This window comes from Melanotaenia boesemani, chromosome 13, assembly GCF_017639745.1.
Source record: "Melanotaenia boesemani isolate fMelBoe1 chromosome 13, fMelBoe1.pri, whole genome shotgun sequence".
NCBI classification, from domain to species: Eukaryota; Metazoa; Chordata; class Actinopteri; order Atheriniformes; family Melanotaeniidae; genus Melanotaenia; species Melanotaenia boesemani.
Window position 1 is genome coordinate 19369755 of NC_055694.1, and position 24304 is coordinate 19394058.

General features: G+C 37.6%; 4 protein-coding genes across 5 annotated transcripts in view; 1 reads left to right on the forward strand and 3 right to left on the reverse strand.

The window, feature by feature from the left end:
* phactr3a (phosphatase and actin regulator 3a) overlaps positions 1-4171 on the reverse strand; it is a 31657-nt gene extending 27486 nt beyond the window's left edge. For both annotated transcript variants that reach the window (XM_042003568.1, XM_042003567.1), the window contains exon 1: positions 3874-4171. In XM_042003568.1, coding sequence (XP_041859502.1) covers positions 3874-3976 — 103 coding nt within the window. In that variant the 5' untranslated portion in view covers positions 3977-4171. The remainder of the gene's footprint in view (positions 1-3873) is intronic.
* A 688-nt stretch (positions 4172-4859) lies between these two features.
* Positions 4860-13159, forward strand: pigt (phosphatidylinositol glycan anchor biosynthesis, class T). Its single transcript, XM_042003577.1, has 12 exons — positions 4860-4878; positions 5122-5642; positions 7117-7294; positions 7850-7977; positions 8452-8552; positions 8656-8830; positions 8924-9021; positions 9248-9404; positions 9843-10043; positions 11148-11313; positions 11433-11516; positions 11625-13159. Exons 2-12 carry the CDS (start codon positions 5201-5203, stop codon positions 11872-11874), a joined length of 1980 nt encoding a protein of 659 aa, XP_041859511.1. The 5' UTR covers positions 4860-4878; positions 5122-5200; the 3' UTR covers positions 11875-13159.
* An 814-nt stretch (positions 13160-13973) lies between these two features.
* Positions 13974-14922, reverse strand: LOC121651402 (WAP four-disulfide core domain protein 3-like). The gene is made up of 4 exons (XM_042003578.1): positions 14813-14922; positions 14551-14673; positions 14277-14405; positions 13974-14192 (listed from the first exon to the last, which is right to left on the reverse strand). The coding sequence occupies exons 1-4, from the start codon at positions 14898-14900 to the stop codon at positions 14182-14184; spliced, it is 351 nt and encodes a 116-aa protein (XP_041859512.1). The 5' UTR covers positions 14901-14922; the 3' UTR covers positions 13974-14181.
* Positions 14923-16487: 1565 nt separating this feature from the next.
* Positions 16488-22434, reverse strand: LOC121652054 (WAP four-disulfide core domain protein 3-like). The gene is made up of 9 exons (XM_042004591.1): positions 22324-22434; positions 22018-22161; positions 21747-21878; positions 21571-21652; positions 19870-19939; positions 17230-17323; positions 16968-17090; positions 16694-16822; positions 16488-16609 (listed from the first exon to the last, which is right to left on the reverse strand). Exons 1-9 carry the CDS (start codon positions 22400-22402, stop codon positions 16599-16601), a joined length of 864 nt encoding a protein of 287 aa, XP_041860525.1. The 5' UTR covers positions 22403-22434; the 3' UTR covers positions 16488-16598.
* Between the last annotated feature and the right edge of the window lie 1870 nt (positions 22435-24304).

Consider the following 24304-nt stretch of genomic DNA (forward strand, 5'->3'; position numbering starts at 1 on the left):
GACTGAGCATTACTGGGTGTAACATGGATGCTGAATTAGCCGTTAGGGAGCACCTCACTGAGAAAGTTGAACAAAGCTCAATAGTGCTTCTTTAACAACTGACTTGATCCATAAAGACTAATAATTACAATTTGTGAGTTATATGTTCAAGTTGCCGTTAGTGTCTTAGAGATAGATATGGATTTTATTTCTTTCTTTTTTTAGACAGTTGAGAAGTAACTCTCAGGTTCTACATTGCTGAGTACTTTTTCAGCTGTTGTAGGGACTTCAGTGTATCATAAAGGAGAGAACGAACAGCTCACCAGTGGTTACCAGTAACAATTGGCCATCATTAGAAAAATAAATGACTAATGACTAAGCACTAAACTACTCTCTGTACTGTAAATATGAAGTCATAAGATAGTTAAATTTGCTCTACATAAATACTGAAAACTAAAATACATCCTAGCATTGAAACCATGTTCAATAGCAGTTTATTGTGTTTTCACCACCATTTTCATATGAATAACACAAAAGAGAACTTTGTTGATAAATAAAATGTGCATCATGTGAATTGTGGTTTCCCTTTGGGTTATAACAAAAAGTAAATCCATCTACTCACAGCAGCAACTGAGGCCACACCACTTACTACACTGATTCAGGGTTTTATTTATCTTCCTCTGACACACCTTTAAGCCTACTTTACTGCCTCATTACAGGGTGGACAAAAAGAAAAAGATGTCAGTTCCATCAAAACTCTGCTCACAAAACTTTTTTCTCTCAATCATCTTTTCTTCTTCAGTTAAGCCAGCCTAATGACTGCTTGCTGTTGCTTTCTCATTTCTAACCTTTTCTTGGTGGCTTGAGAGCAGGGATTTGTTGTTTTAATAATTCAGATTTTCTAAATACCAGGAGGAACTGGTTGTTGACAAAAGGATGATTCACAGAAAAGAAAAGGTTGTATCTGCAGTTTTCGATTATTATGTAATTATTGTGCTTTATAAGGAACATATTAAAATCTTTAACAAGGTTTTTTTTTTGTCATTGTTATGCAAGGAACGTCTGTGGCAATAATCCTGGTTTGTGTACATTATTGAACAAAGCCTTGTTAAATAGGGAGTTTATTATATAATGCCTACCAGCTCATAATTTCCCATATTTACTCATGAAGACTTGGTTGTAAGTGAGGAAAGTACAAGAAATTAATAAAATTTGAGATTAGTCATCACCATGACAATATTGGTACGTCCCTTTGGTCATAATGGGGGTTCCTTCCCGTTATATCTGAAATCCTCTGAGATACTTCTGATGTCAGACCTGGGGGATTATCCTGGTATCAGTACAACCAGTGGAGGAAAATGAAGCGTATAAAACACTGATCGGCAGGTATCAGGCTAGGTTTTCTCTGTCCCACAGTTGGACACATATGTGAGCTTTGGGAACACAGCTTTAATTTATCTTCCTCTTTGGGGGGGAACAAGTGGGAAAGCAAGCAAAATTTGATTAATTATTATGAGTGTTAACATGTTTTGTTTCATTATTTGTTTACTAAGTTATTCTGCTTTTCAAAGAGCAGAATAATGTGATTTTCACTGTTTTGTAACTTTTTTTAACTAGACAAACTATATTTAGGTTTCATACAGTTGATTCAGAAAAAAGAAAAAAATGTCTGAAAACATTCACTTTGGCACAAGAAAAGATGGGTGAGCATTTTGAGTGTGACATGGTATTATAAAATACGGACAATTAAAAAGGTTCATTGATGACAGGTGTATATATGTATATACCCAGACCATATTTGTGCTTTTACACTAAAGCAGGGTTAATATTTCTAGTCCTTTTGTCCCAACAACAGTCTGTTTTTAACTCTTTATATTCATTGTGTATGTACATCATTCTGTAGGACAGTGGAGTTATTTCGTGGAACAAAACTACAGGGACAACTCTGCCTGGACAAGCTTCCTGTCCGCAAAGCTTCAAGGTGTCCTCTCCACCCCATTACCTTGGTCGACACTCTGCAATGACTAAGTGGAGCTTTGAGTGAATGTGACATTTTATTAGCAGGGGAATCTAAAGGGTGATTGTCTAAAATAAATTTATTAAACCATCTTTTATACAACTGTACTTATGTTTCTTTGTTAGTTTAAGGCAAATCTGCAAGTTAAAAGTTAAGAGACTTGAGTCTGAGCCTCCTTAAGTTTGATTAGCACATTTGTAAAAAAAAAAAGAAAAAGAAAAAAAAAACAAAACAAAACACTGCTCTGATTCTCTGCAAGGTTCAGCTGCTGTTTCTATTTTTCTATTGACTTCTCTCCTCACTGTTGAGTCAATGGATGAATACAGTGTCAGCCTCTGCAGCTGCACAAGCCACTGTACTGGGGAAAAAGGCAGTCTTTGCCAAAGTAATCCTTTGGCAACGACTGGTGCCCCAGACATTGGTGCAGTGATGATCAACACAGAGAAGGGGCGGGCAATGTTGTTTTCTTTGGGTCACCAGACACTGACGTTGTCCTTGCAGTGACAAGTGTATTTACTCTGCTTTTCATTTGCATTGTCTGCTCTCATTTTATACACTGTACCTTTGCATATTGATGTGTGAGAGGCCGATTTTTCAGCTCCGGCTCTCATCACTGGCATGGTCGATCTGCCATACTGCTGTGTTGTTTATTCAGGTGTGTCAAAGACCCAGTGTGACATCATACCATTCACCTATGTGCGAATTAAACCATCCTTGGGAGGGCTGAAGTCAGCAAGGGTCCATTAAAAATGTGCCATGGCCAGCTGATGAGCGCAGGCAGGTGCGAATAAGTGGGTTTCATTAGTGACAAGTTGAAAGGTGAACGACACTGGGTTTTTTTTTCTGAATTACTCACTCAAGCATTCTTCATGTGCGTAAAACTCACCATGTGTGGGAGGAAGCAATGACTCTTTCCAAGCCCACACAAAATGACCATAAATAGCCTCGCTTACGTAAAAAATCAAACTATGTGTTTTCAGTGAAGCTGTATGAACAATTCAAGAGCGTGGAGCTTGCAGCAAACACTACAAGAACCACAATATCTGTAGGAGTTCATCAGATTGGAGAAGTTGAGGAACATTACTGCTCCCTGGTGTTCTGTTATTAATGAAAGAGCATTTCATTAGCTTGTGCCACATGCAAGAAGATGACTAACAGGCCACAGAGAAACAAACAGGGGCTTCATGTTGAAAAGAACACCTGCAGGATTCATGAATCATTTTCTAGAGAGAACAAAACTAGTGCTCAATTTGGGGGTATCTCCTTCTACAGCACACATCACGTGGATGGCCAGGCATTGATCACAACCAGCCATCAGTTCAGTATGGGAGAAACAAGGGGGGTGGGGATGTCAGTGCTGTCAATATGCAGGCAGGGAGGTTTAAGATTCCTACCATAAGATGTGCATGTGCCCCTTTAAAATGCAACACCTTAAAATCATTAATGTATTGGGGCGATAGGAGGGACTCTGATAAGACAACAAATACGCTTAGCCTGACATCATTTACTACACATGCATGCGGATTTTGTGATGCCTTGTCTACGGAGGCTGATACAGTAAAAGTTGCATCCGTTAAATTCGTATTAAATGGCCAAAATACAACTACAGAGAGCTACAGGCGTCTTTATAACTGGCAAATCTGGTGAGGAATGTAGCCATTCACAGATGGCGATATGGCACATTAATTTTCAATTTGCAGCTCTACGACAGTCAATATTCAACATCCAGCGTTGGAAGCATATGCGTTAATTGTCCGTTGGTACTCTGACATCCCACTGGGCAAGCAAGCATCTTTGCATCATCATAGCAGCAGCAATATAAAAACATATGTCTAAATAGCATTAAAATAAAAAAGACAATGCCACGACTATCCTACCTGTGCCGTGAGCTAAATCGATGCCCGGTTCGGTGAGTATGTTCGGGTCACTTTGAGATCTGCCTCGTTGCAGACAGCCGTCTAGTCCATCCGATGTAGCCATGGGGAGACAGCGCAGGAATCCTAAATAAAATATTGAAACCCCAACCGGAGGCAGGCAAGGTCAGGAGGAAAGCAAGCGAGCGAGGGTAGATTTAATTCGCTCTGACAACAGCCGCTTTGAGCATCTACCAGGGAGCCATGGCTGAGCTGAAATTCCGCGCGCGCATGTGTGTGTTTGTGTGTGCATCCGCGCGCGTGTGTGTCTGGGCTGTGTGCGACGATGTGTGGATGTGGGAGGGGTGATATGCCCTCGACGATGCCAACGGGTTGATGATGCCCATCCCTATCCGGCATTAAAATATTTACCACACCAACATGCTGCACACATTTGTCTGCAATACTGGAACTTTAACCTATTTGTATTTTGTGGTTTAAGTCATCAAAGTCATCCAAATCTTACACACATCATTAGCATCGATCATTCTGAGACTATGCTTTATTACAGTGGCAGGCAGCGAAGATCATGCCTTATAGTGGCCTAATGAGCTACATTAATTAGGTTACGTGGTTATAATGCACGGGTTAGGGGTTAGACATATGACAGTCAGACCAGCCGGACATGGTGATCATGGATAAGCAGCAAAGGTAAGCCTTTGTGACCAATGTAGCCATCCTGAAGGATGGCAATATCAGCAAAAAGGAGCATGAGAAACTGGAGATATGGGCCTAAGGAAGTGCTGGAGAAAGCCTGGAAGGTGAAGGCAGCAGTATCATTGGAGTACTGAATTGGGGGCAGTGTCCCCCGCATATGAAAGGTGGTTCCAACAGATACCCGAAAGACATCATCAGAAGAGTCCAGAAGAGCGCAGTCCTTGGAACAGCTTATGTACTGCGCATGACAGGACCCTCAAGCTCCCAGGCTTCTGGTAGAAGATCCGAGCTCAAGGTGAACAAGAGTGGAAGGTGGGTGAGGGACGTTTTTAATTATTTTATTTTATTTTTGAAGATAGATATAGTAGTAGTAGTAGTAGTAGTACTAGCAGCAGTGAGGGGAGAAGGAGAATACATTATTTTGTATCACTATTAATGTACATTAGCAAAACAGCAGAGTTATAATTATTTATGTTAAAATAGTACTGTTTCTGAATTTTGAAAAGCTTAATCACTTGAATTTCACTACTGATCAAATGTATTTATTTATTTTAGTTGAAAACAAAGCACTTTTGTGTCAGACCAATGGGATTTCATATGGAAGCAGCTGATTGGCCTGGTCTACGAGTGACGCATGAACGCGGAAGTGAATCAGTTCATCGGCAGAAAAATGGCAGCTCACAGGTGTAGCCACTCGGTTTGGCAATTTCTTCTGTTTAGTTTGCTAGCGTTTCACTTAGCAGACAGCCAAGAGACGGCGCTTATCAATGAAAACAATGCTAGTGTGGTCGATAATCCACAAACAACCACCGAAACAGCGAAGCAAACAGCCGAGCAGCCTGCGGTGGAGGAAAGGCAGTGGGAAGAAACCGAAGTAAAAGAATCGAGTCCCCATGATGCTGCAGCTGAAAAAGAGGACTCTTCTGCCTCTGACACCACAGTTCTAACATCAATCCCGCAACCTAAAGATGATTTTACGGAGGAATTGGTTATTAGACCGCTGCACTCCGGAGATATTTATGCCAGCTTCCAGTTCCGCACCCTATGGGAAACAGATTTCAATGCAGGAAACAAAGGTAAGCTACAAATTAACATGGCGTTAAGATTTGGGTCAGAAATGTTCTATAAACGTTATTGATGCAGACTGCAATAATTTGGCATTCATCGTGTCTTTTAAATTAAAACAGTATAACTATATTAGATGTTTAAAATGAAGAAGCAGTGGCTTTGCTTCTTCTGAAACTTCTGAAAACCTGTAAACGACTTAAGTAGGGTCTGAAAACAAAATTTCAACCCTGTAAACCCTGGGTGCTACATCTACTAATCTAAAAGGGGCGGGCGGATTCGCCCAATTTCTTATTAACACATAGTGCAAAAGCTAGGCTAAGCAATGTTAACGCCAAATGGTGCCTACAGACTTTGTGTAACATTTGCAACTATCCAGACAACTTTTTTTTTCAGAAACCAGGGCAATTGCAAATCACATTTGCATATTTTACAACACCATAGCTGTGATATAAATTACTTTGGCTGATAAATGGAATCTTTCAGTTGTACTATTATCAATTTTATTTGTGATTATTTTCAATTGAAAGACAGCATACTTAAATTCCAGACCTGTTCATCTGCACAGCACACACACTTTTCACCAGATTTATACCCAATGAGTTTACTTGGCTGTTGCCACATAAACATTACACACATTTTTTTTTTTTTTTTTTTGCCCCTCTCCTGACCAGTTTTTGAGTTGATAGTATCAAAACTCATTTCCTAACTCATTGTAATTCTGAAATCTTCTAGAGACGTTTAATATTAGGTTGACGTGCCAATGCAAATGCCTGTTGCATTCACTCTTGACTTTTCGGAGAGCGTTTCAGGCCCCCTCCTCACTAACTTCTCCAGAAGATCACTGAGATAATGTGTGAATATAGTAGTTAATCTTTCATATAATTTAATATAGAAAGAATTATTGGTTTTTTTTAAGGAGCATTTGCTGCTTTCTACTGTATTATTACTGTCATAAATACATGCACAAACTTCAGGAAAAAAAAAATCTGACGTTAATGTGTGAAAATGGCACAATTCAAGATAAATTGATATTTCTCAGGAAACAATCCAATTTTTGAATTTCAACTCTGATGTCTTTGTACTGTTATCAATAATATGTAGGATTTAACCGAGTTCCAGTTGATTGCATTTTGTGTTATTTACATTTAATTGTGCCGCAGAATTTTGGGATGAAATGATTTAAGGCTAATGGGGAATTCCAAAAGAAGTTTTAAAGTGTGTAAATGAACCTACATTTGTGCTCATATTCCTGTAATTGAAATATTAATGCATTTTATATTAATGGACAATGTTAGTTTTATGACATATTAAATCAATAAAGTTTATCCTGTAGTTTTTCTACTATTATAGCCCCACACTGGTATACTACTGATACACTGGACCAGTATAATATATCCCAGAAATACAAAGTGTTCTTTTGTCAAATTGCATGCAATTAGTTTGCATCTCATAATCCTAAAACCATGTTGTCATTTATCTCAGTGTCCCACTACAGGCTGTTTCCCAAGTGTCTGGGCCAGGTCATCTCCAAGTTCTCAGTGCGAGAGCTGCATATCTCCTTTACTCAGGGCTACTGGAGAACTATGCAGTGGGGGCAGCCCTTTCTGCCATCCCCACCAGGAGCTGAGCTCTGGGTTTGGTTCCAGGACTCTGTGACAGAGTGAGTTCAGCCCTCTGGTGGCTGCAGAGCATCAGAGGTGTTATAACTGAGCCAGATTTGTGGATTAAAGGAGGACAGAAATCATCATAAGAAGCTGTTTCCCTTATTTTCGACTCCTGGCCAGATGTTAAGCCCATCAGACCAGATGCAATATTTGGATACTGCAGTTTTAGTCTTGAGAGGGTGACTCAGATTTGTGATTTCATATTTGCTATGGTATGACAGATGGATGGAAGAGAGTCTGAACTTTTTATTACTGAGATCTTATTTGGGTTATCTAGACAGAAAGATTAGTATCTTAATACTCAAGCATGATTACTCAAAACAGATAATAAAAAAGTTTCATATTAATAATAAATATAGATTAAAAAAAGAGCTGGAAACAATGAAAACTTGACTTTTATGTTAATTATTTTATAAAGTTGTTTTTTGGTGGGAAAACACTTTGAAAATCAGAGTTTAAACTACTACATCTAAATATTTAATATAGTTTTTGCTGCTACTTATCATTTGTTTAATTTGACCATTTCCTAATTGTTTGCCTGTCATTTTCAGTGTGGATGCCACATGGAAGGAGCTGACCAATGTCCTATCAGGGATCTTCTGCGCTTCTCTGAACTTCATTGACTCCATCAACACTGTTCAGCCTAGTGCCTCCTTCAAACCTCTGGGAATAGGCAATGGTACATCAATGTTTCTTCAATTTCTGTTCCCATTCTGGGAAGCCTTCTAGTGGTGGTTTAATCAGCCTCCTTTAATATTTGTAGCATTCAGGTGGACAACATACAGATGCACTCACATATGTTATCGTATAATTGTGCATACCCATAAAACAAGTAAACTGGGTAAACAAACACAAGTTGAGATTTAATCTTAATAAAACGAAAATGTTATCTAATTGCAACTGACTTGAGGTAACTGAAGTTTATTGTTGAACTGCCATAGTTTAGCATTTCACATTGGTCCAGTTAGTTTCCAAGTAAAACTTTTACTTCAGTACATGCACAGGATGCCTTAATTATGGCCAGTTTATTTAAATATCAAGTATACTCAACAATCAAGAGAAGTTCAGGATGGATTGATTACTTTTCCACACCACTGTAGATGTCGACTGAGTCATCTGTCCTGGACCTTTGTTTATTATGTTACATTTCAAGTGACAGACCATCACTTCCTTCGTTATGCCACCCTTCCCCGAGAAATTGTCTGCACTGAGAATTTGACTCCCTGGAAGAAACTCCTGCCCTGTGGATCCAAGGTGAATTTCTTTGTTTGTGTGTGTTTGTCTCTGCTATCTGAGACACTTTTTGTGTTATTGCAGCCAACAGTTTTTCTGATGTGTTTTTATTTTGCCCTTGCAGGCTGGTCTCGCTGTGCTTCTGAAGTCAGAGAAACTCTTCCACAGCAGTTTTCATTCCCAGGCAGTGCATATAAGACCAGTATGTCAGGACTGGCAGTGTAAAACCACGTCCTGGGAGCTGAGACAGACTCTGAATATAGTCTTTGACCTGCACACCTCTGCACAGAGCAAACGAGGTGAGCCAAAGCTTGTTCCTTGAGTTTCACTAGCATCTAAGTTTAGGTGACACCTTCTTGGCTTTTGCTAATTTAGGCTGCTTTTCCTTTCAGAGTGGTCATTGTTTAAGATGTTTTCTCGGACCCTGACAGAAGCATGTCCACTGGCCTCATCTAGTAAAATATATGTTGACGTCACAGACAATCCTCAGGTTGGATTCTATTTCATTGACTCCAAATCATTTGCTTTTTTTTTCTCTGAATCCAAGCACCAGAATACATTGAGTTTGTCTAATCAAAAGTTCAAAGTGATATCAATGTGAAAACTATTCAAACTTATGTAACAGTTAACAACTGTAAAGTTTTAACACTTGAATATAAAGATGATAAACACCAGGAACATTTTTTAGTTGGAACAAATGTGATTTCATTTTGCAGGAGGAACTGTTTGAACTCAGCCCAGCCACTCCCCTGCTGAGCCAGGCAGGGGTGCTAGGGGACAGACGGACCTTCTCTGTCTACGATCTGACCCAACAAATCACCTTTGGCACCATGCGCTCCCTTAACCTGCTGATCCGCTGGAAATCCACTGAGGGTGAGTGTCAAGAGCAGAGGACGACAGCTTTATGAGATTTACTGAACATGGTGAATTGACATTTTGTATGATGCAACAAGGAAAGATAAGCATGTGTTTATTTCCCCGTTTTTTTCTGCCTTGTTTATTTTAAGCTAATTAACTCATCAATTAATTCATCTGTTCTCACTGTTTGTGTTGTTCAACGGTGTACTAATAAAGCTACTTTTGATTGTCATGTGGCCACCAAAAACTATTTCCAGGCCCAAAAAAGCAATAATGCAACTTTTACCCCCAACATCATGATTTTTCCACTTATTTCCACTTCTTATTGTGCTTATATATCTTTAAAGTCATGGATTATATCCATAAAGTATATTGGTGCAGAATTTAATGCAATTATTGCTCTCTGCAATGTTTATGCATTTTAAAATGTGTTTTTTCACTTCCCGCTTGCAGGTGAAATGCTTCGCCCTGTGCTCCATGCAGAGCGTTACGTAGCTGGATATGGGCTGCAGACAGGGGAGATTCATACCTTAATTTACAACAACCATCCCTTCAGGTCTTTCCCTGTGTTGCTGCTGGACTCAGTGCCGTGGTATCTTCGTCTCTACATCCATACACTCACTGTCACCAGCAAAGGAAAGGACAACAAACCAAGTAAATTTTTTTTTCAAGAGAGAAAGTATATATGCATACAAACTGTGACGTTTACAACAAAGTGTCTAAACTAACCATTTATCTATAGCACATTAAAAACCTATTCTATTCTATTCTACAGTCATTTAGCAGACGCTTTTATCCAAAGTGACTTACATTTGAGAGTAGGAACAACACAAGCACAAACCTAATTGCAGTGTAATGCATGTGTGTCTGCGTCTGTTGTGTGCAGTAGGGTTAACAGAACACTAGCAGCGTAAAACAAACAAATGGACAATTTTAATAATACCCTAAATAATGTGCTTAATTTTTGCTCAGCTGTAATAACATTAGTGTTAATTATTTTTGACAGTTACTTTCCCGCTTCACTACCTGGGTGGTTTTTGCACAACAAAATTATGTATAAAATAATTAAATTATGCACCTATTCTTATTTTATCTTGATTATTATTTTACTTTTACCTTTTGTGCATGTAAGTTTTTTTTTTTAATCCAGTCCCGTCCAGCATCCTAACATACAGAATGGTGGTCTGTGTGCCATATTTTGCCAGACAGATTTGCTCTACAAAGCGAGACATGTTATATAAATGGCTGTTCTTGATGTTTGGAATATTTTTATAATTTTTATTGTAATCTTATTTTCTTTAGTCTTTATATGTCAGTACCGAACCTGACAGGGGAGATAGAGGAAGAGAGAAAGAGAAAATAAAAGAGAAAAGGACATAAATGAAATGTGGAAATAAAAGATGTCTAGGCTGCCTAAATCAAGTAAGTATTAGTATTAGATGTCTAGACACCACTTCCCAAGGCAGGATTCCTAGATTCCATGTGTTCCCATGCAGCTGCCTCCTCTCACCACAGGGAGGAGAGCTTGAGTCATGTTTTCTATTATAGATCTATCTGTCTATCTGTCTGTCTGTCTGTCTGTCTGTCTGTCTGTCTGTCTGTCTGTCTGTCATGTTAATTTCACTGACCTCAATAAGCAAATAAAAATATATTATAAATAGATGGATGTACACTAAAGCTACACAACACTATATAGCAAGATCTCGTATAACCATTAGTATGGTGTCTGTGGTCGCTTGTGTTTCTCTTCCTCTTCAGGCTACATCCACTACCAGCCATCAAAGGACCGAATACGGCCCCACCTGCTGGAGATGTTGGTCCAGCTTCCTCCACACTCTGCAACTGAGGTTACAGTGCAGTTTGAGAGAGCCCTGCTCAAATGGACTGAGTACACACCAGATCCCAACCACGGCTTTTATGTGGGGTATGCACGATAAGTTTTTCTAAATACATGTTTTAACATCATTGTTTGATTTATTTTTTTGTTGTTGTTGTTGATTTGCTAACATTCAAACAACTAAAATCACTTTGTTAAACATTAAGGTCCTCGGTCATCAGTTCTCTGGTACCAAGTACTGTTGCCATGGGTACAAACATCACTCAAGAACAACCACTTTTTAGCAGCTTGTAAGTAAAGACTTTGTTTTTTCCTGTGGAAATACTTTTCTTATTGTTACTTATGTTGTGATTCTCTGAAAAGTCAAATAGTCATTGAATTTTTTCATCCCCTACTAGTTTTCCCTGCAAAGAAGAGACCAGTTACTTTGTGCGCGTCTACACAGAGCCTCTGCTAGTCAACCTGCCCACTCCAGACTTCAGCATGCCTTATAATGTCATCTGTCTGACTTGTACTGTTGTGGCTGTGGGCTATGGCTCCCTTTACAACCTACTGACCCGGAGCTTCCAAATCGAAGAACCCAACCCAGGATTAGCCAAACGGATAGCAAATATTATTCGAAAGATGAGGGGTGTGCCGCCACTTTGAGGCTGCATAACCGGGCTCACTGACTTCTTTCAGAAAATAAGTTTTCCTTTTGGTGAAATGACTGGAAAACAAATAATATTCAGGGAGGAACTGAGTCAAACACTGGTGTGAATGTTTTAATAACGGTCAGCTTGAAGGCTGTTTTTTTTTTTTTTAAACAGATTTTTTTTATATTGCATTATTATATTCAGGATAATTTCTCTCGCCGGCTATAAAATGGCAGATGATTGTCCTCTCGAGTGAAAGGGAGAATTTTGTTTTCTTTTGACAAGTAGAAGGCGCCAAAGTTATATTTTGAGGTGACAAATTAGGGTTTTGTTAAGCTTCTTATTGGAAACAACAGTTCTTTTTCGTCATTCAGTTGTACTGTCACTGAAGCATATTGATATTGTATGAAGACAGTTAATCAGTCTGTTATCCTCAAACTGGTTTGGCCTTGAATTACATTGATGTATCGGCACCTCTAGAAAACTGTCACCTTTGGTCTTACTCAGTGTTTTTGACATGTTTGCCATCTCCCTATCAGGTTAGATAAGGTAAAAAGTCACTGCGACTTTGTCAGAATGATTCTTTTTTTCTTCCAAACTTGAACCATGACCCTGACATCAATTTCTCAGTAGCTTAATAAATTTCACAAACTGTGGAATTATTTTCTTTTTCATCTGGCATGAGGTCTCTTGTATCATTTGAAGAGAATTAACACTTTTTAAAAACATTTTTTAGACTGACCAGATGTAAGTAAATCAAGTCAAGTCAAGTCAAAGAGGTTTATTTGTCACATGCACAGTTATACATAGTACAATTGTACAGTGAAATGTGTATTCTGTACCTGCATCCTTTAAGAATAGAACGAATAAGCTAAATATTTATAAAATAGAATAAAAATAGAATAGAATAAAAAAGATAAGTCTTTTTTCTTTTAAATAAGATAAAAGATAAAAATGCATAACTTCTTGTTTTAAATTAAACTTTCCTCATACAAATGTACATTTTGTCTTATTTTTGGAAGGATGCTTGAATGTTACATCCAATGATTTGAACACGACATAATTTCTTGCCTTTGGCTTGTTGAATTATGAATCATTTGCACTCAGTTCAGTCGTTTCAGTACGTCTTTTAACAAACTAGAGTTTTACACGCCTGTCAAAGTCAATTTTTTCATAAAAAAAAAAAAGGGTAGTCACATGTGAACTTTTGAGTCTGTACACTTTGTGTGACTGCATTTTGATATTAATAATAAACTGTCTATTCTGATTATTTGCAGTAAAGTCATATCTGAAATGGAGCTTTGAATTCTTATTTAATTCCTGATTTTTGTGTAAACAAACATGGCCCCAATTCTGGCAGACTTTTAGTGAACAAACATGCACTTTTGTATTTTTGGTTGGTTATGGAGTGTTATCTCTGTACTTTTCCCAGCAGCATGAAACAAAAACAAATGTTGGGCCAGCTGCAGACGGGTTTTTCTTATGTTGTGTTTTTAACAAAGCAAGTTGAGTCTACACGACCAGTGAACTTACAGTTGTGATTGAAATAAATTTAATAAATTATTAACACTTCTACGTTACCAGAACTTTTATTTCACATAAAGTATGATCTGATCTTAGTCTTGATCCTGCTATAAAAATAAAATGAATGACATATAAACGGCTGTGCTTTTGGTCTTGATTGAAGACAGTGAACCTTATTAAGCTCTTTGGAGTCAGGCAGTTTAGTTTAAAAAAGGCATTGGTAGATATTGTTTGCAGAGATGCAATTTCCTACTAATAAAGGCAAACAATATATTCTCTCAAGAGAAATTCGTTGTGTGAATAAAGCTTGTAATACAACTTGTGCAATATCTAGGAGCATGATGGTTTTATGAAGATGCATGAAAAAATAAGAAAAAACAATTCTAAGGTCTGAGTGTTCATCAACCTACAAATAGACCAACTTGTCCTGAAAATATCACAATAAGAGTAAAGTGCAAAAGAGGTTAAACAATCCTACAAGTAATAATAATCATAATAATAATCATAATCATCATGTAATGTTCAAGTGCTGGCTGTAAGAAAAAACACTAAGAATGAAGCCAAATGGAACAAACGTGACACAAGGTATGAGAATTTTAATCAATTACTTTACAGTAAAGAAACCAAAAGATTGCCTTCTGTGATAAATGCTATTTATTCATGCTTCTTGTCCCACAGAAAGAGTTCCTTGCAGACATGACCACAGGTTGTCTCACAGCACTCCTTTTCTTTTGATCAACACCGTGGAGCTCAGCCCTCCTGACAGTGAACGTTCCCAGACTGCAGTAACGTGGCTTTACAGATACACTAGAGACAAAATCTACAGTTAAATATTGTAACAGTAGAAAATGAAGATTATATGGGAGATTTTTAACCTAGTTTATATTTTACCAGTTACTGGTCTAGTGCACTGATGCCCACACCCATTGGAACAGCACTTAAAACCCCTTGAGCAGTCGCGGTCTGAAGAGCAGAACTCAGCACACAGTCCCACCCTCCCGTTGGTGTCAGGACACACTTCTAAGAAGGAAAGAGAACTCAATATTTGCAAATACTTTTTCAACAAAATGTCTACAAAATATGACTCAAGGTAAAAACACTGTTTTCTGCTTGATTTCAACATCCTTCCATGAGAAGATTCAACAGCTATTTCACCATTACTCACTAATAACAGGAGGGGCGCAGGCAAAGGTCCTGTCAAACAAACAGCATTTATGGTTTCCAGGACAGTCTCCATCTTTCAGACAGTGTTGCCATATGATGCCATAAAAGATTCTTGGGCAATGACCTGGTTTTGGATGAGACAAATAAAAAACATATCAACTGGATTAACATGAATGCAAATGCATAGAAACCAACTTGGTTATTAAATTGAACAAACATCCACCTTAAGGAAATGGTAAACATTTGAGACAAAATGATCAAACCTTTTTTTCGAAAGGAAGTTGCATGAGACTGCAAAAATATGCCGGATACCAAAAACAGTACACATATTGCAAACCAGCGTCTCTCCATGTTCACTTAATACAGGCTGAATGTGCTTCTGTACTCCTGTTGGGATGAATATATAAACCCTAGCCTGGGCAACACACAGGATTCATGGTCCTTGTGCCGGTTAATTACATCCCTCCAATATCAATATTACATATTCCTGCTTCCTCCACACTCTGTAATTGAAGTTACGGTGCAGTTTGAGAGAGCCCTGTTCAAATGGTCTGAGTACACTCTAGATCCCAACCACAGCTTTTATGTGGGGTATGCACAATAAGTTTTTCTAGACACATGTTTGAACATCATTGTTTCAATTTTTTGTTGATTTGCTAACATTCAAACAACTAAAATCACTTTGTTAAACATTAAGGGCCTCGGTCATCAGTTCTCTGGTACCAAGTACTGTTGCCGCGGGTACAAACATCACTCAAGAACAACCACTTTTTAGCAGCTTGTAAGTAAAGACTTCTTTCTTTTTCTTGTGGGAATACTTTTCTTCTTGTTACTTATGTTGTGATTCTCTGAAAAGTCAAATAGTCATTGAATTTTTTTCATCCCATTCTAATTTTTCCTGCAAAGAAGAGACCAGTTACTTTGTGCATGTCTACACAGAGTCTCTGCTAGTCAACCTGTCCACTCCAGACTTCAGCCTGTCCTTATATTGTCATCTCTGACTTGTGTCGTAGAAGAAATTACCAAGAGTCTGGTATGAGTAAAAGTTTATAAAGTTTTATTACAAGAGAATTATGGAATACAGAATTATTTGCAAGTTTGAGGGTGGTCTTCTGACCCACAGGAAGTCAGCAGAGAACTCCAACTTGCTGCATCAGAGAAAAACAGTTTTATTCAGCCGATCTCCAGCTGAAGGTCAATAACAAAACTGATAAAGCGAGTGAAAGGAGACAGAATGGCGTCACTCTCTTCCAGTTCTCAGAGGAGGATCACACCCAAGGACTAAAAACAGCCTGGTATCCTAAACAACTATTGCTATCTAGCAGATGTGCGTCTTCGAAAACCAGTCTTAACTTTCCCATATCCAAGGTCTGAGAAGAGAGTGGTCAGTCTGACCTCACACAAGCATACACAATAAACCAACAGAAAAGCAGTAACTTCAATATTTTGTAAAATGACAACACACAATATGAAAAAGTAATATAATGAATGGGTACACTATAATAAATGGATAAAGAAGAATGATTATACGTGTAATTATTATATGAGTATATATGAGTGATTACCATATGCAGTAAAATTACTAGATTTTATTATTATTATTATTATGCTTTTAATAAACTGTACATATTTTATCACAACTTAGCGTGTTGGCTGACAGCAGCTCCTCAGTAGCCCTATAGTTACTCACCACAAGCCTACAATTGCTTTCCCGTTAAACACCTGTTGGTTTTATATGAATCCTGTTTCTCCAGCACAATGTTTGATACTAAAAGAAAAATATTCAACAAATAAAGACTGCTTCAGATGAAAAAGTGTAATAAGGGAAAAGATTAACATTGAAATATTTCTTGAAAGTTTTAATCAATTACTTTATAGTAAAGAAACCAAAAGATTGCCTTCTGTGATAAATGCTATTTATTCATGCTTCTTGTCCCACCAGAAGAGTTCCATGCAGACATGACCACAGGTTGTCTCACAGCACTCCTTTTCTTTTGATCAGCTCAGCCCTCCTGACAGTGAACGTTCCCAGACTGCAGTAACGTGGCTTTACATATACACTAGAGACAAAATCTACAGTTAAATATTGTAACAGTAGAAAATGAAGATTATATGGGAGATTTTTAACCTAGTTTATATTTTACCAGTTACTGGTCTAGTGCACTGATGCCCACACCCATTGGAACAGCACTTAAAACCCCTTGAGCAGTCGCGGTCTGAAGAGCAGAACTCAGCACACAGTCCCACCCTCCCGTTGGTGCCAGGACACACTTCTAAGAAGGAAAGAGAACTCAATATTTGCAAATACTTTTTCAACAAAATGTCTACAAAATATGACTCAAGGTAAAAACAATGTTTTCTGCTTGATTTCAACATCCTTCCATGAGAAGATTCAACAGCTATTTCACCATTACTCACTAATAACAGGAGGGGCGCAGGCAAAGGTCCTGTCAAACAAACAGCATTTATGGTTTCCAGGACATTCGCTATCTTCCTGACAGTGTTGCCATATGATGCCATAAAAGATTCTTGGGCATTCACCTGGTTTTGGATGAGACAAATAAAAAACATATCAACTGGATTAACATGAATGAAACTACCCAGAAACCAACTTGGTTGTTAAATTAAACAAACATCCACCTTAAGGAAATGATAAACATTTGAGACTAAATGATCAAACCTTCTCTTGGAGGGGATATTGCATGAGACTGCAAAAATATGCTGGATACCAAAATCAGTGCACCTATTGTAGACCAGCGTCTCTCCATGTTCACCTAATGCAGGCTGAATGTGCTTCTGTACTCCTGTTGGGACAAATATATAAACCCTAGCCTGGGCAACACAGAGGGTTCATGGTCCTTGTGCCTGTTAATTACATCCCTCCAGATCTCCAGGGAGATGTGGCAACAGATCAAGTTTTCCCCAACAGCTACCATGACTCAACTTTGTTTGGTTTTTGATACAACTGCAAGTTGTCTTTGCACATTGCCATACACTAAGATAACATATACAGGTAAAACTTTTGTTTTTGCTCTCATTTTTCTTAGGCTGAACTCAAAGATCCAAGACTTTCTCTATGGACACAAAAGGCTTATTTCTCTCAAATATTGTTTACAAATCTGTCTAAACCTGTGTAAGTGAGCACTTCTCCTTTGCCGAGATAATCCATCCACCTCACAGGTGTGGTGGCATATCAAGATGCTGTTCAGATGTTTACCTTATGCTTTCCAAATTAAAATGTCACTTTAAAAGTCAGAAAACCAGTCCTTTTGTTAAGGTTTACTAAATGATGATGTGACAACAATGATGACATCTACATTGCATGATTTTGAGCCATCAAAGATGAAAGATGACTATTCTCACAATTTTTTGGTCCTGAATGGTCTCACATCAGAGAGGTTAAAAGACAGCTAGTGTCATGATCCTGCATTCAAAGATAGCCTGCAAAAATTGTGTAAGGGTGTCAGATATTTGAGGATGACTATCTGCCAGTGTGAGCTAACTAACCAACCAATAGGAACATAACAATGAGTGATGTGTTGATCAATGAAACTCTGGTGCAATTATGTGAAAACCAAAACACACCTAATCAGTGTAAAGATGGGCCACATAGGCTTAACAAGATCCAGTCAAGAAGAAAATCAGTTACAGCAGCATTTAATTTAATTTAATTTAATTTAATTTAATTTAATTTAATTTAATTTAATTTAATTTTTTAAATGGTGTTTTAATTTTATTTTAAATATATTTGTTTTGGTGGTGAAATACTTAAAAGCAACAGACACTGTTATGGAGGTTAATCTTTAATTTGACCCATCTCTTTCATAGAAACCAGCATGATGTTTCGAATCTGTGCTGCTCTCCGCAGGTGCAGCTTGCTACAATGAAGAAATGAATGAATATTTTATTTAAGTGTCATACACTTACGTGCCCAGACCACACAGGCTTATATGACACTATTAGCATTCAAAAGAAGATGACCAACATATGAAGCATAAACTCATCCAAAAAGCAATTACACAAAACAAGTTCCTTTTAATCCAGGATACAGAGACCTTTGTCCAATTTTCCATGCCTTTTCCAAGGATCTTGTCAAACTATTTTTGTTGGGAACAATAACCAGGTGATCAGAAACACCCTGTGGGAAAAAAGTAATGTCATTCTAACTAACATTATTGTACTAACATGGTGGTCCTCTGTAAAGTAGAGATGTAACATACTATACAAGTACGTTTTAGTTTTCATAACTGATTTAAACCCAGACCACAATTTTAGCTTACAAAGTGCTTCCTCCTGATAAATCTACAAAACAGCACCATCTGCTGTACACTTCAAGAAACTGATCAGCTGCAGGTCTAAACAGGTCCTGAACCTATGATCTCTTTCCTAATATAAGTTCTCCTGATGTTATCTAGAAAGCTCTGACAAGTTACAGTGTGGACATAGAACATTTGAGGGTGTCCTGGTGTCTTCCAGTGTCTGGAACTGGGACCTTACCAATAAATCCTTTGGGTGGGTTGCTGGGTTGTGAGGTTGGAACTTTGTGGATTGGGTTTTCTTCTTACAGATGAAATCAGATCTCATCAGATTGTTTTCTGGGGAGTTTGGAGGTACAGACTTGTTTTATTTTTTTTTTATTTATTTTTTTTTTTTGTTGCCCTTCCACAGCTGTTTTTGTGGGGCCCACAGCTTCTTTCAAAATGCTACTTTGGGTGGTGTGATCTGTGAGTGGTACACATTGATAAAACTGGGACTCATAACTTTATAGACAGGTTGCTGTTTGCAATCACAAAACTTTTTCTTGCAACAATGTCAACAATAACAGTTTATTTGACAGTTTTCAGAAACATTCACTTTATTGAAAATATATAACTATATTTTGACGAATACAGAAAGTTATTCAGGAAGTCAAGATGCAGATTTCCAAGTAGAAGACTCCATGTTATTATTTTTAATTACGTAGTTTTCCTGACAGAGATTATCACTTTGTATTGTAGTGGCTCTATAGCTCTTATATAAGTTTAAGGATTCTCAGTCCTCTATAGGAATGAATGCCCAGTCTACCAAGAATATATTTGAGTTCAATATATCTGTGCAACAGCCAGATAGTCCAAGGTGCACATATTTATTTTGCTTTTATAGACTGAACATGGACATTGTGAAACACCAAACAAGCTTCACAGAGTGATGGGGAGCGTCAACGGCTTATCTTACTGTCCATACATATAATAAAATAAACAGTATTATAACCTGTTACTGTGAGGAAGTTAGTAAAAATGACAGTAATTGTGAGACTGATTTAAACTGCAACATGATGCACCTCAATTCCTGAGTAGAGATCATCACCTTTGGTCTTGTTCTGGATTTTTGACCTTCTGTTTGGCATCTCTCTGCCAGGAGAGATAAGATAAAATAAAAACATAAAGTCACAGTGACTTGTCACAATGACACCCTGTCAAACCCACGCAGTAACTCTAAAACTTGCTATGAACAATCAGTCGTAACCTTAACACAGAAATATTTCTTTATAAAGTATACTTCTGCTATAGTTTATCACCTGACATGATAAATTCTGCTCTGTATGAGTTTTAGGACATGAGAATAGAATGAATCACGAAAACTAAACAGTAAAAAATTACAAAAGCTGAACATATTATTGAGCACTGTATCAACACACACCTGAATGTTCCAGACCTGCAAACTGCTAAAGCATCTACTTTTATAGAGGTGGTCACACTTGTTGGTGATCATTATTCAAATATTAAACTAGCTGCACCAGGCTGCTACTTTGCCTTTTGAATTTCTATGACAGTAATAAGAGTATGGTTTTATACACTGTTTCTGCATTTTGGCTTATTTTTTTGCTGAATAAAACAATGTAATGTCTAATGTGTTGTTCATCTGAAGTTATATAATAACCTCATTTTAAGACCTGATGGAAACAAGACTTTTTGTTATTGTTGCTTTTATTAAATTATTATTACTTTTTTTTTTTTTTACTCTCCTGACACCTAAACCTTTAGAAATAATAGTGTGTACCTTCATTTTTACACGACTATGTGCAAGTTATTCAGCTGGATTATGGTCCATTTTAGTGTAATGTTTCTAAAAACACTTCAGATAAATAAGAAAGCATGCCTGCTTGCACTGGCAGTCCTCCTTTAAACTAACAGCCCTATGGTGCCACGTAGTTGTCAGTTGTTTACCAATAAATATCATTTCAAAAACACACAAACAAGTTTTGCACTTACAACCATATATTTAGATTTTTTTCTTTACCTCTGCTGCAGGTAATAAAAAAGAGGTTCCAAAATGTGTTATTTAAGGTTTACATAAAGATCAGACCTTTGTTATGAATAATCATTTTGTACATCTAAACCAGTTGTATTGATTAATTACATCACAGCTTTCAGAACATTTACTTTATTTAAAAGATTCACTGCATTTTGTCACACTTTTTTAATTATTATATTATTAGCATTATTTTAAACTTATGAAATTATTATGCAACATTATAATGCAATAATGAAAAAAACATCAAAACTTCTTGCTCATCTCTTCAGATAGTCTTCTTTGCAATCAATGATAATCTTTCCTTCCTTTTTTTCACTAATGCTCTCACCTGAAATGGTCAAAAAGAATGTCTGTTATAATCACCAATTACCAGTAAGGTGAAACATTTATAGACTATAACAGTATATAAGAATGTATGTATGTATATATATATATATATATATAAATGACACAATATGGAGTGTGTAAATTACACATTGTTACACACTGATATCACATGTGGTAGTAGTAATAGTAAAAACTTACAGTTGTGTTATAAAGTTAGATATGTGAAGCTTTATTTTAATTTTAGACAAAAGTAGTTTAAGTATGAAATTGATAAAAGTCTACTTTCTCCTCAAAGGATCAACCTAAGAGTTGACTACACAGATACGGTGCATACCTCAGATGCTGATTGTCCAGCTAGATGGGCTCTTTGCAGGCAAAACCACAAAACTGTAAGCAGCACTTTTCATGTCCATCACAGTGCGTATCATCACTGCAGTGCCTTTCACAGTGGTGATTTGGTAGACCACAGTGACCTGGCTTCACTGATGCACCAAAGACAAAAGCACTCAGTCAAAAATTAGTCCAATACATAAGGGGTATTTGGGATTTTTTTTTACCACTTTGTTTATGTCTCACCTATTCTTGGTGCCATGCACTCATATCCACATCCATTGAAGCAGCATTTTCTACCATGTAGACAGTGGCGATCATCAGCACACAGATGAAAACAATTCCCTATATTCCTGAAATGTGGACACTCCGCCTTTACTGAGAGGAAAGATTACAGACAGATTGGAAATAAAAAGTTATGAAAGTGCAGCTTTGTGATATCCTGTCCAGGCTTAATTTCCACATCACTTTATCCTCTAAAATCGAACAAAAGAGTTAACCGTATTTTGGCTCTTACTGAAAACAGGAGGCAAACAGATATTCCCATAGAAATATTCACAGCACTTGTGGTCGTCAGGACAGTCTTCATCACACTCACACCCCAGACGTGATGGAATGCTGTTAAGGTGGCGTGGGCATTGGCCTGGTTTTGAATGGGTCCCTGATAAAAAAAGAAGCAATGAAGCAGAAAGTATTAATCTCTGGGTTAGGATTAATAAAGAAGCCTGGATACTTAGATTGTTTTATTTGAAACAGACAAATACTATAACTGAGAAGGAAAAAAAAGGCACATAACTCACAATAAAAAAAAAAACAAACTTACCGATGTGTATGTGAAAAGGCTGTACAAGCACACCAAATGATAGAATCAATGCACCTAATGTAGACCAGTGTGTCTCCATGTTAATTCAGAGGACAAAAATGTGCTTTTGTACTCCTGTTTGGACAAATATCCCAACACACAAAAATCCCAGTATACACTTAGGCTGATGGGTCCCTGTGCTAGCTGAGTAACATTCCACAATATCTTTGACAGGATATGATAGCAGGATTTCTCCCAACATAGAGAAGGTGGTGAAAATATTATGAGGTAGTTAGGAGTTGTTGCTGGTTTTGATCCTGTTTTATTTGTCTCCTGTGTTGCTACTCTTGTTGTTTCCTATTAGAACTGTCTATCATGTCTTTGTCATTCAGAGAAGGAAAAAATGTTTGGCACCCCTCTGTTAATGAAAGAAAAAGACATAACAGTTACTGAAATAACTTGAAACTGACAGAAGTAGTAATAAATAAAAATGTACAGAAAATTAACCAGTGAAAATCAGACATTACTGTTGGATCGTTGTTCAACAGAATTATTTAAAACATCAAACTAATGAAACAGGCCTGGACAAAAATGATGGCACCCCTAGAAATGATTGAAAATAATTTGACTATAGGGACAAGTTAAATTAAGGTGTATCCTATAATTAGCGTCACAGGTGTCTTTGAATTTGTAATCAGTCAGTCTGCCTATTTAAAGGGTGACAAGTAGTCACTGTGGTGTTTGGTGTTATGTACCACGCTGAACATGGACCACAGAAAGTGAAAGAGAGAGTTGTCTCAGGAGTTCAGAAAGAAAATCATAGAGAGGCTTGTTAAAGGTAAAGGCTATAAGACCATCTCCAAGCAGCTGGATGTTCCTGTGACTTTAGTTGTACATGTTATTGAGAAGTTTAAGATCAACGGGACCGTAGCCAGCATCCCTGGATGTGGCCACAAGAGGAAAATTGATGACAAATTGAAAAGACGGATAATACAAATGGTAACCAAAGAGCCCAGAACAACCTCCAAAGACATTAAAGGTGAACTCTAAGGTCAAGGTACATCTGTCTACAAGGTACATCTTTGGCCTTACTGTTTGGGCCAAAGTGGACTTCGTGGCAGACGTCCAAGGAGGACACCGTATATGAAAGCAAATCATAAAAAAGCCAGGCTGGTATTTGTCACATACATGACTAGAAGTTTCTGGGAGAATGTCATTTGAACAGATGAGAGAAAACTGGAGCTTTTTGGCAACGCAAATCAGCTCAATGTTCACAGGTGTAAAAATGAGGCAGAACAAAAAGACAGAACTCAGTCCCTACTGTGAAACATGGAGGAGGCTCAGTTATGTTCTGGGGCTGCTTTGCTGCATCTGACACAGGGTGTATTGAATCTGTGCAGGGTACAATGAAATATCAAGACTATCAAAGGATTCTAGAGAGAAATGTGCTGGCCAGTGTCAGAAAGCTTGGTCTCAGTTGCAGGTCATGGATCTGTCAATAGGATGACCCAAAACACACAGCTAAAAACACCCACGAAGAGCAAAACACTTTACTGTTCTGAAGTGTCCCTCTATGAGCTCTGCTTTAAATTCTATTGAACATCTGTGGAAGGAGCTGGAATATGCAGTCTGGAGATACCACACTCAGACCTGAGACAACTGGAGCGGTTTGCTCTCAAGAAATTGGCAAAAATACTTGTTGACATGCGCAGAAGTCTCAGTGACAGTTACATAAATTATTTGTAGCAAATTTGTGACAACAGATGTCAAAGGGTTAATAGATGGAAACATGATGTATTGTCAAAGCTTGTATTTAAATTTGTAAATGGACCTTCTCCCCCAAAAAGTAGCTTCCAGTTCTTTTCTGTCAAACATCTTTTTAATCACTTTACCTGTAAAAGGAGAAAAGTTATGGAACATGCAACATGATCATTTAACCTTTATTCAGAGAGCAGCAACCTCCCTACACGATTCAGACATTTTGATGTGTACATTTGAGAAA

Bases quoted from the DNA above. Each gene is read 5' to 3' on its own strand.
- LOC121652054 (XM_042004591.1), bottom strand. From the start codon at position 22,402: ATGGAGACACACTGGTCTACATTAGGTGCATTGATTCTATCATTTGGT. The intron at 21,879-22,017 runs GTAAGAGCCAAA...CTTTCCTCTCAG, and splicing joins CTGTTTGCCTCCTGTTTTCA to TAAAGGCGGAGTGTCCACAT. The intron at 21,653-21,746 runs GTGAGACATAAA...TTGGTGCATCAG, and splicing joins GTGCATGGCACCAAGAATAG to TGAAGCCAGGTCACTGTGGT.
- LOC121651402 (XM_042003578.1), bottom strand. From the start codon at position 14,900: ATGGAGAGACGCTGGTTTGCAATATGTGTACTGTTTTTGGTATCCGGC. The intron at 14,674-14,812 runs GTTTGATCATTT...ATCCAAAACCAG, and splicing joins AACTTCCTTTCGAAAAAAAG to GTCATTGCCCAAGAATCTTT. The intron at 14,406-14,550 runs GTGAGTAATGGT...TTTCCTTCTTAG, and splicing joins CTGCGCCCCTCCTGTTATTA to AAGTGTGTCCTGACACCAAC.
- pigt (XM_042003577.1), top strand. From the start codon at position 5,201: ATGAACGCGGAAGTGAATCAGTTCATCGGCAGAAAAATGGCAGCTCAC. The intron at 8,831-8,923 runs GTGAGCCAAAGC...TTTTCCTTTCAG, and splicing joins CTCTGCACAGAGCAAACGAG to AGTGGTCATTGTTTAAGATG. The intron at 9,022-9,247 runs GTTGGATTCTAT...TTCATTTTGCAG, and splicing joins ACGTCACAGACAATCCTCAG to GAGGAACTGTTTGAACTCAG.